The sequence below is a fragment of the Anabrus simplex genome, chromosome 2 (assembly GCF_040414725.1).
Source record: "Anabrus simplex isolate iqAnaSimp1 chromosome 2, ASM4041472v1, whole genome shotgun sequence".
Classification (NCBI taxonomy): Eukaryota; Metazoa; Arthropoda; class Insecta; order Orthoptera; family Tettigoniidae; genus Anabrus; species Anabrus simplex.
Window position 1 is genome coordinate 877,545,700 of NC_090266.1, and position 15,479 is coordinate 877,561,178.

At 39.1% G+C, this 15,479-nt stretch overlaps 1 protein-coding gene across 2 annotated transcripts in view; it reads left to right on the forward strand.

The window, feature by feature from the left end:
• The window catches only part of LOC136863162 (transmembrane protein 17), a 46,535-nt gene extending 39,175 nt beyond the window's left edge, over positions 1-7,360 (forward strand). The window contains exons 3-4 of one of the 2 annotated variants that reach the window (XM_067139514.2): positions 2,400-2,513; positions 6,593-7,359. In XM_067139514.2, the coding sequence (XP_066995615.1) occupies positions 2,400-2,513; positions 6,593-6,868 (390 nt within the window). In that variant the 3' untranslated portion in view covers positions 6,869-7,359. Of the gene's footprint in view, positions 1-2,399; positions 2,514-6,592 lie in introns of both variants that reach the window. The other variant, XM_067139515.2, reaches the window with a different exon arrangement.
• Positions 7,361-15,479: the final 8,119 nt, after the last annotated feature.

A 15,479-nucleotide genomic window follows, 5' to 3' on the forward strand; every position in this document is an offset into this window, starting at 1 on the left:
TGAACCAAGAGCTCATTCTACCACCAATTCTCACTGAAGCTCAATTGTCAATATAAATGCCTTTAGATTGATTTTAATAATCTACCTTTAATTCCATAGTGCCCCAGTATAGCGAATATGCTTTCTCTAGATCTACGAAACATAAACACAACTGCCTATTCCTCTCGTAGCATTTTTCAATTACCTGGCGCATACTGAAAATCTGATCCTGACAGCCTCTCTGTGGTCTGAAACCACACTGGTTTTCATCCAACTTCCTCTCAATGACTGATCGCACCCTCCCTTCCAAGATGTCAGTGAATACTTTGCCTGGTATACTAATCAGTGAGATACCTCGATAGTTGTTGCAATCCTTCCTGTTCCCTTACTTATAGATAGGTGCAATTACTGCTTTAGTCCAATCTGAAGGTACCTTACCAACACTCCATGCTAATCTTACTACTCTATGAAGCCATTTCATCCCTGCCTTCCCACTGTACTTCACCATTTCAGGTCTAATATCATCTATTCCTGCTGCTTTATGACAATGGAGTTTATGTACCATCCTTTCCACTTCCTCAAGCGTAATTTCACCAAAATCATTTTCCTCCTCTCCATGAGCATCCACCAGGATGATTTCCTTGTACATTGAGAAGATGTTCAAAATATTCCCTCCACTTCTCCAGTAATTCCCTGGGATCTGTTATGAGTTCACCTGAATTACTCAAAACACTGTTCATTTCCTTTTTCCCTCCCTTCCTAAGATTCTTTATTACTGTCCAGGATGGTTTCCCTGCTGCTTGACCTAGCCTTTCCAGGTTATTGCCAAAATCTTCCCACGATTCTTTTTGGATTCAACAACTATTTGTTTCGCTCTGTTTCTTTCATCTACGTACAAATCCCTGTCTGCATCGGCCCTTGTTTAGAGCCATTTCTGATAAGCCTTATTTTTATGTTTACAAGCTGCTCTCACTTCATCATTCCACCAAGATGTTCGCCTTTTCCCATCTTTACACACAGTTGTTCCTAGGCATTCCCTTGCTGTTTCTACTACAGCATCCATACAGCATACAGTATCCTTGTACTTCTGTCTAATTTCCTCGTCCTGGATATTCTACCCTTATTCGTTTGCAGACAGATTTCACTTTCTCTACCCTAGGCCTAGAGATACTTAGTTCACTACAGATCAGATAGTGGTCTGTATCATCGAAAAATTCCCGGAAAACTCGTACATTCCTGACAGGTTTCCTGAATTCGAAGTCGGTTAATATAATATAGTCTATTATGGATCTGGTACCCCTAGCCTCCCACGTGTAGCAGTGAATAGCCTTATGCTTGAAGAATGTATTCATAACTGCTAAACCCATACTAGCACAGAAGTTCAGCAAACGCTTCCCATTCCCATTAGCTTCCATATCTTCCCCACATTTACCGATCACCCTTTCGTATCCTTCAGTTCTATTCCCAACTCTCGCATTGAAATCGCCCATTAGCACTATTCTATCCTTGCTGTTGACCCTTACCACGATGTCACTCAATGCTTCATAAAATTTGTCAACTTCATCCTCATCTGCACCCTCACATGGTGAATACATGGACACAATTCTTGTCCTAATTCCTCCAACTGACATATCTACCCACATCATTTGCTCATTTATGTGCCTAACAGAAACTATGTTGCATGCAATGGTGTTCTTGATATAGAGCGCTACCCCAGACTGCCCTTCCCTTTCTAACACCCGTCAAGTACCCTTTATAATCTCCTATCTCTTCCTCGTTATCTCCCCTTACCCGAATATCACTTACTCCTAGCAGATGCATCCTCTTTGCTGACTCAGCCAGTTTCTTCCATAAGCCCCATTAATATTGATAGCTCCCCATCGAATTCCATTTCGTTTGCCAAGTTGTTTCCAAGAAGTCCCTCGCCTGTCAAACGGGAGTGGGACTCCGTTACTCCCATAGGTCCGAGGCTTGTTTAAAATGTTCTGAGCTTGGTAAATTCATGAAGCAGGATGCTACCGTACTTGCACATAGTCCAAGTGATGATCTCTCCTCTAACGGGTATGGACCAGCGGTGAATTGTATAGTCCTAGCCGCCTGAGCACAAGGGGGGCCATGACTCAGAATATGTCCGAGTTGCCCACTCCCATTCCATAGCAACTGGTATCCCGACTCTCAGGACCACTTACTAGGCCACGCAGCCGTTGCCCATGGTTCACGAACTGGGACGTGACTACAGTAACCCACACCATGAACCATGCAATTAAATAAATTGAAGTTGCTGTAATGAAATATTGCTGGTATATATTTTTGTAAAAGGAGTATCCTGTTGTCATTTTGGGAACAGCACCTTATGATTTTTGGGTTAAAACAATGAATATGTTCAGATTCTCATTTAATTCAGTTATTTCCCATTCCAGTTTGAATGCCTTACGTATGTGAGTCGCTTCCTCCTGGTCACTGTGTTAATTGCAGTAATTTTAAATGAATGCCTTCGGCTATATCTAGGATACTTGGGAAACTTACTGGAAAAGGTAAGTGCACATACAAAAATGTTATATTTCAGAAGTTTGAACATGTTATGAAGAGTAAATTTTAACCCTTATCATGTGTATAGATTTTTTAAACACAGAGGGAGAATCATTTGCAGCTATTTTAGCAGTTCATTAGAACAGTTGTTACATAATCATTGGGAGTTTGAATGAGCAGATATTTTATAATAGTTCAGGGAAGAAAACTGTGAAATAATAGTCATACTGTTGAGCCCCTCTCTAATTTGCATGGCCTTCTTAATAGATACCCCTGTATATAACAATTATCTGAACTTTATTAGGTAATTAATAATGATCTACATAATTACAAAATGGAGGGTAGCAGCTAAAACAAATCATAGTCCAGTTTTTGTTGAAAACAAGTTTGTACAGCCTTTGTATAGCTTAATACAGACAGAATGCAAGTACAATTAAGTTTGTCTAAAAACAGTCGTAGCCTGCTAGGACAGTAAATAAAGTGGAAAGATATGAGGTAACGGCTAAAAGTGATCAAGGTCCACGTGCTGATGAGCAAAACCAATTGGCATCTGAATACCTCCCCTCCATTTTTAATGTATTGAAGTACTGTTGGGGGAGGGGGGAGTGGAGGGAGGGCAGAAAAGAAACTTCACTCACATTGAAGTTCGAAATATTATTCTTGAACAGAAAATCCAGAAAAGAAACTATGAAGAAAACAGAACTTGAGGTGGTTACTCAGAAGATCTTGCCCACTCCGAATATTACCTTTTGTCAGATTTCGCATCATTGTTTTGCACATATGATCAGAGTAATGCTCGAAAGTGTGACTATGTTTGCTCAACATCTGAGCACTTTGAGAACAATTTTCTGCAATTCTTGTGCTGGCCAAAACAAAATTGTAGTTTGGCACTTTCTGCACTACCTACTTCACTAGAAAACCGTTTCAACAGTGTGAAAGTTCGATTCCCAATATAGGGACATTCATATATGGCAGGAGACAATAATAAGAGCCTTGTTAAAGCAAAATCGTACTCTGACACACCAGATAACTGGGGGGATGTGCTCAGAAAACTGTGCTTCTGAAGTCAATTTTAAAGCCTCTATAGACTTTTTGTTCAAGCTATACAGACCAAAATGCCCTATGCCTGCAAGACCCATCAGAGTTATGAAAACTGATGTAGAACAGCCGATGTTCATCTTACATACGATGTTTTTGGCAATGCACAGAAAGAAGATGCAGATACTGAGTGTGCAGATGATCCTCTCACAGATGACAGCACCTAACTGGCAAGAAAGATCAATGTCCTGTATTTTTTTTCTGATAAACATTTGTTTTTCATTTTCTATACATAAAAACTAGTTTTATTCACTTTGTCTGTAATAAAATGAGTTGTGTTTTGCATTATGTTTAATTTTTTCCCCCATACTTTTAAGATTAGGTTATAGAGTTACAACCTTAAAATTTAAATCCTGAAGAATGAGCAAAATATGACTGATTGTATTTAGACTTCACCCTTAAAATGACAACAAAAAAGCTGATCTTTATAAGTTTGTAACAACTTGTTGCAACAGTAAACAGGAAAGAAATAGAAAGAAAACAAAAATGGGCACAGTGAGCCGTGTAATCTTACTGTGGTTAGTGCAAGCTTGGCTTGAAATTTCCCCCTTATAATATCCTTATTATAGAGATTATTGTCTCAAGTTCCCAATTCAGGTTTGTTTATCTCAAACTACTGTATTAGAATATGTTCTAAGGCATGTTGAGGTAAATTAATGTAGAATTCAACAATTCATTTTTATATTCTGAAAGTAGCTTAAGTCATAGAATTGAAAAATAATATTTCAGACTTCTGAAAATGTCTTCAGATATTAGTTCACTCCACTTTCTTGTTCTCCCTCTCCCATTTACTGTCAGTCTTAATCTTCATCACCCCCTTCCCCACATAACCCTCCTCTCACCTTGTGACATGGCCAAACAATCACAATCGTGCCTCTTGAATGTTCCCTGCTCTTTATGCAACCTAAACTGTCCTTTGGATATGTTCGTTTCAGGCATGGACCAATCTGGTTACTCCGCACATCCATCTCAATGTCTTCATTTCAGTCACGCTCATTCTGTTGATATGTCCTTTATTCAAAGGCAAGGTTTCAATGCCATACATCATTACTGGCTTCACCACTGTCTTGTAATCTCCTCTTTTAAGCCTGACTAGCACCCTTCTATCTCAAAGCACCCCTGTTATCTCCTTCCAGTTCTTCCAGCCAGCCTGTATTCTGCTAGTTAGCTCCAATTCTACATTTCCAGGTCTTCCAAGACTGGCTTATTCTGTTGATGTCTTCACCATTCAGCTGCAGGTTTTCTCAATTTTCTTGTACCACATGAAGAGGCAGATATTCTGTTTTTGTCCTGCTGATCCTCAACCCTCTCTCTTCCAGTGCTGAGGCCTATTGGTCCAGTTTCCTAAGAACTCCTTCCTTAGTCTATGAACACAGTACCACGTCATCTGCATACATCATACACCATGGTGCCGCTTCTCTCACCATCTCGTCATCACATCCATTACTATGTTAAATAGGAATGGACTCAAAGCGATCCCTAGTGCAACCTGACATTTATTTCTGTGTCTTTAAACACCAATTGAAGATTTCTTTACTTTTCCTGAAACCTGTCCATGATTTGCCTCAGTCCAATGATTGGGTCTGCTGTGATCCTGCCAGGCACATAGCCAGATTGTTCCTTTGATACAGTGAATTCTTCTCTAAGTCTTTAATCTATAATCCTTTCAGAGAGCTTCATAGTGTGAGATATGCCTCTATAATTAGAAGAACAATTTTGGGCATCTCCTTTGCCTTTAAAAATCAGTACATTTGTGCTGTTCCTTTATTCATAAGGCATTTCTTCTTGCTGGTAATTTTTTCTCATCAGGTCCTGCAACAGTTCAACACCCTCATCACCTAGTGCCTTCCATGCTTCAAGTGGATTTGCTGTCAGGGCCAACCGCTTTTCCACTCTTTATTTTTCTCAAGGCCCTTATCACCTTTCTTTTCTCAATATCTCCTGTCACCCCTTCGTGGAGTGTCCCATTTTCTCTGTACCTCCTTTCATTTTCTTCATTCAGAATTTCCATCTATTTTGAATATCTTGTTCTCTTATTAAAACTGCTTCATTTGCCTCCTTGGTTGGTTTCACTTGGGATATGTCCTTTGTTGTTCTATTCCTTTGCTTAGTCATCCTATAGATCTTCTTTTTTCCTTCCTTTGTTTTCTGCTTCTGGTATATTTCATTATAAACTCGGGCTTTTGTTTGAGCTACCATTTTCCTTGTTACTCTCTTCTTATTCCTATACTGATCACGATCTTCATCTAGACAAGTTTCATGCAATTTTTTTCGCTCTCTTCTTCTCAAGGTCTGCTTCCTGCACATTTAAGTTCTACCACCAGCCTTTCTTTATTTTTCCATAACTTTCCAGATGTATCTCCAAGGATAGCCACTGCACAGGATCGAATAACCTTTGCATTATTTTCCCACCATAGCTGGACATTTTCCAACTCCCTGGAAATACTTACGAGAACTTGCTCTTTAAGTTTGGATCTTTTAGTTTAAACCACTTTATTTGCTTCTTCATGTTTTTCACTGTAGTTTTCTTTATTTCCTTGATTTGTACCTCAAGATGTAATAAACGTTTGTTGTGGTGCCATGTTGTCCAGGCATAACAGTGCAGTTCTGTACTTCATTAATCTGAAGGGGCCAGTGACCTAGATGTTAGGCTCATTTAAACAACAAGCATCATCATTAGTCCGAGCTCATCTGTACAGGGTATAATCAATCAGGGATGTATTTCCTCCATTTTTATTTATTTATAAGATATCCTTGAAAAATGAATTAACAATGGCCATATCAAATGATATTGTAAAATCTACTATCTTCTCTTCCTCCTGGTTTAGAATTCCCTGGCCATGTTTTCCATGCACCCTTTCTGCTCCTAGATACTGCATCCCTATGTGCCCATTCAGATCTTCTCCAATCTCCAATCTTCTCTTGATTCTCTACCATTCTCATTTCTGTTTACAAATCATCAGTATACTTTTTTTTCTTTTTTCAGGTTCCTGAATTAGTGGCATTCTGGATGCTGTCACTGCTATTGCAGTTACCATGTCAGTTATTTATCTTGTTTAACAGAGCTGCTCCACTGCTCCCAGGTGAAAAAACTGTTCATATAGTCATGATATTGTTACTTCTATCTCAGCTTGCCTCGGGATATACTGCCCTACGATCATTATGTGGTCAGCAAGCAAAACGATACCAAATGATGCAGATCCGCTTAGCACAGCAAAGGAAGGCATCTGGAGCAGCCAAAGAGCAATCACAGAATAATTAACAGGAGTGAGTAGTGATAGTGATTTGGAGATTGTTAACCATTAACATTGTCAAAATGCTAAATTCTGACTTACTCGTGTGTATTCTTTACCCAAAGCATCCTACTCACATCTAAGCATCATAAATCTCATAAATTAGTCGTTCATGACAAATTGCTCCCCAAAGAAGTACAATCTTCAATGCTGATGTCCATTACATAGTGCTAATGAAAATGAATATGAATGGCAAAGACTCCACTATTTTACACCAAGCAAGTAACCTTGTTGTAGGTTGTTGATTTTTAAAATACTTATTAACTGCATGATGTATGACACTGTGGGAGTATTTTATTTTCACCATAACTGTTTATTAGTGCAGTGGCTATTTCAGATTTTGTACATTATCTATACTCTGTAATAAACTATAATTTGATAATCAAATCTTTGAATTACTGGTATTTGGAGTTTTGCTGATGTGAAAGTTTAAGTACAACACTTTTTACTACTTTGGACATGTCTCAAATAAAAAAAGTTACTATTTTCTCAGCTACACAGAGTAACATTTAATCATGGATATGTTTTTAGGCATAGAAGACAAAGTAATTTGCATTTTTCTACAGCCTCTCTCTATAGGTCTAATATATCCAACATCAACATTTTCCAAAAATATGTCTACCTGACTACCAAAATGGCATCATCCTTCCATCCATATGATGTACACAGATTGCCTGGTTACAGTGTTGGATTTTTGTCCACGCAAAACTGTCCGCTCTAATTTCAGATAGACCCCAGCCCGAAAACGTATCCCTGTTAATAAAACACAACTTTCACTTCATTTTTCGAAGTATTTTTATTCCTCTTCAGAAAAAAAAAATTACATAACTTTGTTAAAATCTGCAAAACTATAGGTATATTCCGTAATGTTAAAATGTCCAGGGTCTGCATACGTGTGTTTCAAGATTTATTATTTTGGTGGGCGAAGCTGTAGACATAAACCAGTTTCAGTGGTAAGGTAATGTGAGTGAAATAAAGGAGTATAGGTTACCTAGGAGAATTACGGACTTGGCCATGGAGGGTAAGAGGAGAAGAGGGAGACCAGGGCAAAATGGGTAGATTCAGTTTTTATTGATTTAATGATGGATGGTGAGGAAATAAACAAGGCCACAAAGCTAGTTAGTTTTATGAATTACACTTTTTACTGAGGGATCTCAAGCATGCATAAAGAGCAATATGGTAAATATCTTTCAGTTAAATGTTGTTATTGCCATTTGAGGAGAGAATCCCTATCTCCTTGCCTCGTAATCATAAAATATTGTGCATGCTTAAGTGAGGTCAGTCTGGTATAAACAAACATGGATCACATTTTTTAATCTACACTTGAATATAGATTTCACAAAATGTGGACAATGCACAATTTTTGCACTTCCTTTGAATGTTCAGCTTTTGGCAACTGACCGACCAAACACACAGTGGGCCAAATCCATATGAAATCTCGACCCCTATAAATTGCGAAAAGGTTGAGGAAGTAGTAGTAAACGATCGCAAACTTCTTCATCAGGAACTTTAAAATAATTATCTTATTATTTCACTAGTTTATGTATTTCTTTCCAGTACTGTTCCTGTCCAAGAGTAGTGGAGTTATGCACAACTGCTGTCAGGTAAACATTTAAGTATTCAAATCTTTTATCTTCCTTAATCCATTGACAATGGCAGAATTGTCATCCATGTGCACGTGTCTGTGTTTGCCTATGTTTGTTTAGCTCATTATCATTTTGTTCCATTTGTCGTTTCACACACATTTTCTACTTCATGTATTAAAATGTTCTAGCCATAAAAGAACACATTTACCAGGCGAGTTGGCCATGCGGTTAGAATCGTGCAGCTCTGTGAGCTTGAATCCGGGAGATAGTGGGTTCGAATCCCACTGTCGGTAGCCCTGAAGATGGTTTACTGTGGTTTCCCATTTTCACACGAGGCAAATGCTGGGGATCTACCGTAATGAAGGCCATGCCCGCTTCCTTCCCAATCCTAGGCCTTCCCTATCCCATCGTTGCCATAAGATCTATCTGTGTCGGTGCGACGTAAAAAAAAAATCACTTGCCTGCATAAATCTGGTAAGTGCATATACCTTCATCTTTGAATACTGTTCATTTACTGTACATCAAACATTTTGTTGTCTTACCAAACTTGGAACGGACAAGGGGGGTCAACAACAGTGTGCATGGTTGTGAATCCTCCCATTGAATAATGAATAATCGACTGTAACATTGTGCTTACATGTTATTAATAACCAACATCTGTAGCTTTATTAATGGACAGTCGTCATACTACACCATCTCGAAATACACCCCCCCCCCCCCCGACTAACCGCTTCATTATATGTTTTAATTTTCAGTGTTGAGTCTGCAAATCTCTCTGAATGAACTGTCTCCACAGTCTTCCACAACTCATACTTCAAATCATTACAAACTTAAGTCTAACCTCCGTCACCTTTGTCCTCCTCTGCTTCTCTTTCCCTCCATGACTGAATCCAAATTTCTCCAAGGCAGCCTAGTATCCTCCATTCACCTCACATGAAGCTGGAAGCTGGTTCTTACCCGCAGCTTCATCCATCAAGTTCATTCTTAACATAGCCCATATGTCCTCGTTGCATTTGCTGTCCTCAAAGCCTATATCTTGGAGCTTGAAAAGAGGTGCAACAAGTATGATATGAAAATTAGCATTTTCAAGGCTCAAGTGATGTCAGTTGGGAAGAAACGTAAGAGGATTGAATGTCACACCAAGGATATAAAACTGGAACTAGTTAATCATTTTGGGTATTTAGGCTTTGTATTCTTCCAGGATTGTAGTATACTAAGTGAAATGGAATCAAAAGTGCAGCAAAGCAAATGCAGTGAGCTCGCAGTTGCGATCATCAGTGTTCTGCAAGAGATAAGTGGGTTCTCAGACGAAACTATTCTTACATTGGTCTGTTTTCAGACTGACATTGCTGTATGGCAGTGAAAGCTGGGTGGACTCAGGATATCTTATTTATAAGTTAGAAGTAACAGACATGAAAGTAGCGAGAATGATTGGAGGTACAAACAGTGGGAACAATGGCAGAAGGGTACGCGAAAAATAAGGAGATGGAGGCTAAGTCAGGAATAAACTTGGTGGGCGAAGCTGTAGACATAAACCAGTTTCAGTGGTAAGGTAATGTGAGTGAAATAAAGGAGTATAGGTTACCTAGGAGAATTACGGACTTGGCCATGGAGGTTAAGAGAAGAAGAGGGAGACCAGGGCAAAATGGGTAGATTCAGTTTTTATTGATTTAATGATGGATGGTGAGAAAATAAACAAGGCCACAAAGCTAGTTAGAAATAGAGGATTGTGGAGGCACTTAGTTAATTCACAGAGGCATGCAGACTGAGCGCTGAAAGCCATAACAATCTATAATGGAGGTGTATATATGTATTTACACTGTAGCAATGTCGTCAAACTCACCTATCCAGAGCCTACGAGGCAGACTTATGTCGAAGTTCCCAGGAGGAATCTTCTAAGATAGTGAAGGTCATCAAGGAAAATGCAGTTGTGGAATCTTCTAGAACATAGAAACTATAGAAGGTGGTATATAAACTGTTGGGTCAGTCTTCATCCCGTCTTTGAGTAGTTGTAATTGAGGAGTTAGTGAGACCCAGCTTTCACTGCAGTGACGAACGATCAAAATTAATTAGTTTTAGGCAAATAGGAAGAGACCAGCAGAACTTGTAGAGACAGAACACTAGTGAGAATACGAGAATGATAAATATTCCAAAGGAACTGGGAACCTTCAGAAGCGTATATGTTATTAATGACTTCCAACCTGAGCATCATCAAAGAAGGAAAAGAGGATGAGTAGAGAGGACTAGGGTATATTCCTACTAGTCTAGTATATTAATATTAATAATTCCTTTAAATAATTTTACTAAAAAGAACGTGAAAGACATTTCCTACTCCAGATGTTGTATTATAGTGTTGAATGTAATACAGTGCACACTGCATTCTGTGATCACAGATAATGTTGTCATTTGAATACTCTTATCACTTTCATGAAGACCCATCTGGACAAATATTAAAACATTGAAAAATGTTGTTTATTGTAATCAATAATTTGGTTTATGTTTTCACATTTTTGCCTTCATTACACTTTTGTCTGAGAATATCTGAGGTGACTTTTGCATTCACACCTGTAATTCTTTGTCCCTCTGGTCAGTTTGTTAACAAGTTCTGAAGAACGCAGTGGAAGAGTGTGCAGTTGGCTATTCACCCACTCATCTTTCACTTTCGTGCAATGAATCCATGTTCAAACCTTCAGTATAGCTACACTTTTTTCATTCTGAACTTTACGTATTGTAGTGAAATTATGGCTGGTATGAAGAATAAACGAAAACATTTCATCCTTAAAGAAAAAATTCAATCCTAGAACGCTATGACAAATTGCCTAAAACGAATCAGTGCAGCTGTGCAGTTACAGATTTTGCAACCTCTTCTGTGCATATTGCTAAAAAATTGAGACTGGTATTGAGAGGGCTGGAAAAGAAAAGCAAAATTTGAACTGTCAGAGATTTTATGGTGGAAAAGACTATGAGGTTGAATCAGCTTTAAAACTTGGTTCAATAATGTTCATGAACAAGATGCTCGTGTTGATGGACCTCTGATACAACAACAGCAACAATAACAAAAGAGCAGAACTTGCTAAGAAAATGGGAAAAGATGATTTTGTAGCAACAGAAGGATGATTTCATCGTCACTAGAAATGAGAGAACATTGTATATAAACGATTGCATGGTGAACAGTGGGATGCCCATTTCTCTGGTGCTAAAAGGTGGATTTGAAGCAATGTTTATGATATCAACAATGGCTATATTGAATAGCAGGGGGCTGAGTGGATCACCTTGCAGCACTCTATTTGTTTGCATTATGGGACTGAAGGGAGCCTCCGTGCTCAGACAGCAGCGCGTCGGCCTCTCACCGCTGGATACCGTGGTTCAAATCCCGGTTACTGCATGTGAGATTTGTGCTGGACAAAGTGGAGGCGGGACAGGTTTTTCTCCGGGTACTCCGGTTTTCCCTGTCATCTTTCATTCCAGCAACACTCTCCATTCTCATTTCATAGCATCTGTCACTCATTAATATGAATCACTTTGGAAGTGGCGACCCCATCGTAATAACAGCCTATATATGATTCATTCATTACATCCCTGACCCGGTCAAAGACTGGAAAACAGGTTGTAGGTTTTCATTTTCATGGGACTGAAGGTGTCTTGAACTGTGACTATGTTGTGTGCCAGGATGTTGTTTATCATTATGGTCAGCGGATTGTCTGATCCAATTATGCTTTCCAGTTTAGCAAGGAGTATTTCTCTATTTAGAAGGTCAAAAGCTCTCCTAAAGTCAACAAAGGCAGCGTAAAATTTCTCGTTTGGATGTCTTGTTGCATTCTGTATACTGTCGATGAAGTTTTGGATTGCATCAAGAGTTCCCCTACCTTTCATTAAGCCGCACTGCAGTTCGGGTATCAATCTTGCCGTTTCTAAAACGAGTCTGTTCTCTAGAATCTTGGTATATATCTTGAAGATGTTATTTTCAAGAGCAATGCCTCTATAGGCGTCAGGGTCCTCTCTGTTTCCCTTGCCTTTATAGAGCATCCTTATATCAGCCTGTCTCCATATTTCTGGTATTTCTCCTGTTGTCAAGCATGTGTTGAACAGGGTGGTACATATATATATCACCGGGCGAGTTTGCCGTGCAGTTAGGAGCGCACAGCTGTGAGCTCGCATCCGGGAGATAGTGGGTTCGAACCCCACTGTCGGCAGCCCTGAAGATGGTTTTCCATGGTTTCTTGCGAGACTTACTTATTTAGTAGATATATCCAGTCACTTGAATGAATCAAATTCAAATCCGCAAGGAACACAAGTCTTAATCTTCACAGTCCAAGACAAAACACATGGAACAATAGCAAATGAGTAAAGAGGCATGCAGAAACAGCAAAACTGAATTTGATTCTTCACCAATACTTCATGATTTCCTGTCTGCTAATGAAGAAATACTACCACACAGGGTAAGTGATGTAATAGTGAAACACCTTTCTCCTATACCCTGCCACTTCTAGATTGGCAATACAGTGTTTAATGTCTTTCATGTAACTTCACTTAAACCAGACCTAAAACGTGTTGTCTCTGGAAAACAGCACCATCTGTCCAATTATTCCAACAACTGTATGAAGTGAATTTTCTCAATTAAGTTTCCATTTCCAGACTGTTGTAATTATTAGCTAAGTGTCACATTGTTTTATAACATTTATGTATTTAGGAAGTATGTTTAAAGTTTAAAAGGAAAGTAAGTACTAGGCATATATTATAAAATAAAATTAAACATGGAAACAATATGCAATTCTGTCTTTTGTTTACTGAATTAAGTATTATGTTTTGTGGCTAGGGGTTCATTGGACATGCCATGCAATGTGCCGAGGGGGCCTTAAACATACAAAGTTTTGGAAACCTTGCTGTAAGACATGAAGGGAATGGTGAACTGTCTTGTGGTGCATAAATATGCATGGTGACAAAGAAGGGCTTCTGTTAAGTGGCAAAAGCAAGAACCCACAATGTTTTAAAGGTGTGAAGAAATTTCCAGTAGACTATCATTGAAACTCTAATGCATGGATGACTGCATTAATGTTCAAGGAATGTTGTTTGAGTCATCAGTCTATAGACTGGTTTGATACAGCTCTCCATGCCACCTTATCCTGTGCTAACCTTGTCATTTCTACATAACTACTACATCCTATATCTCCTCTAATCTCCTTGTCATATTTGTACCTTGGTCTACCTCTACCATTCTTACCACCTACACTTCCCTCAAAAACCAACTGTACAAGCCCTGGGTGTCTTAAGATTTGCCCTATCATTCTATTTCTTCTTCTGGTCAAATTTAGCTAAATCGATCTCCTCTCACCAACTCAGTTCAATACCCCTTAATTCGTGATCCTATCTACCCATCTCACCTTGAACATTCTTCTGTAACACTACATTTCAAAAGCTTCTATTCTCTTTCTTTCTCAGCTAGTTATTGACCATGTTTCACTTCCAAACAGTGCCACGCTCCAGACAAAAGTCTTCAAAAAACATCTTTCTAATTCTTATCAATGTTCAGAGTGAACAAATTTCTTCTCTTAAGAAAGGTCTTCCTTGCTTGTGCTAGTCTGCATTTTATGTCCTCCTTACTTCTGCCATCTTTAGTTATTTTACTACCCAAGTAACAATAGTCATCTACTTCCTTTAAAACTTCATTTCGTAATCTAATATTTCCTGCATACCCCGACTTTGTTCGACCGCACTCCATTGTTTTGTTTTGGACTTATCTATTTTCATCTTGTATTCCTTCATCAAGACCCTGTCCATACCATTCAGCAATTTCTCCAGATCTTTTGCAGAGTCAGATAAAACAACAGTATCATCGGCAAATCTCAGGATTTTGATTTTCTCTCCTTGAACTTTGATACCCTTTGCAAACTCCTCTTTTATTTCCTTTATTGCCTGTTCTATGTAAATATTGAAAAGGAGAGGGGACAAACTGCAGCCTTGCCTCACTCCTTTCTGGATTGCTGCCCCTTTTTCAAAGCCCTTGATTCTCATCACTGCAGACTGATTTTTGTATAGATTGCAGATGATTCTCCTTTCTCGGTATCTGATCCCGATCACCTTCAGAATCTCAAACAGCTTGGTCCAATCAGCATTATCAAATGCCTTTTCTAGATCTACGTACGCCATGTACATGGTCCTGCCATTCTTAATTTGGTCTTCTAAGATCAGACATAAAGTCAAGCTTGCTTCACGTGTTTCCACATTTCTTCGGAAGCCAAATTGATCTTCTCCCAACTCAGATTCAACTTGTCTTTCCATTCTTCTGTAAATAATATGTGTTAAAATCTTGCAGGTATGAGATACTAAACTAATGGTGCGGTAGTTTTCACACTCGTCAGCACCGGCCTTCTTGGGAATAGGTATAACAACATTCTGCCGAAAATCAGATGGCACTTCTCCTGTAAAATACATCTTACTCACTAAATGGAATAACCTCTCCATGCTGGTTTCTCCTAAGGCAGGCAGTAATTCTGAGGATATGTCATCAATTCCCGGTGCCTTGTTCCCACATAGGTCTCTAAAAGCTCTGTCGATTTCTGACCACATAATAGGATTCCCCTTTTCATCAGCATCAACAGCCTCTTCTTGTTCCAGAACACTATCATCTACTTCTTTACCTTGATACAACTGTTGGATATGTTCCTGCCATCTTTCTAACGTGTCTTCTTTCCCTATAAGTGGTTTTCTATCTGAGCTTTTAATATTCATACACCTACTTTTCCTTTCTCCAAAGGTTTCCTTGATTTTCCTGTATGCAGCATCTACCTTTTCTAGGGCCATACAACCTTCAACTGGCCAAGTTAGCCGTGCAGATAGGAGCGCGCGGCTGTGAGCTTGCATCCAGGAGATAGTGAGTTCGAATCCCACTGTCGGCAGCCCTGAAGATGGTTTTCCGTGGTTTCCCATTTTCACACCAGGCTGTACCTTAATTAAGGCCTCGGCCGCTTCCTTCCAACTCCTAGGCCTTTCCTAT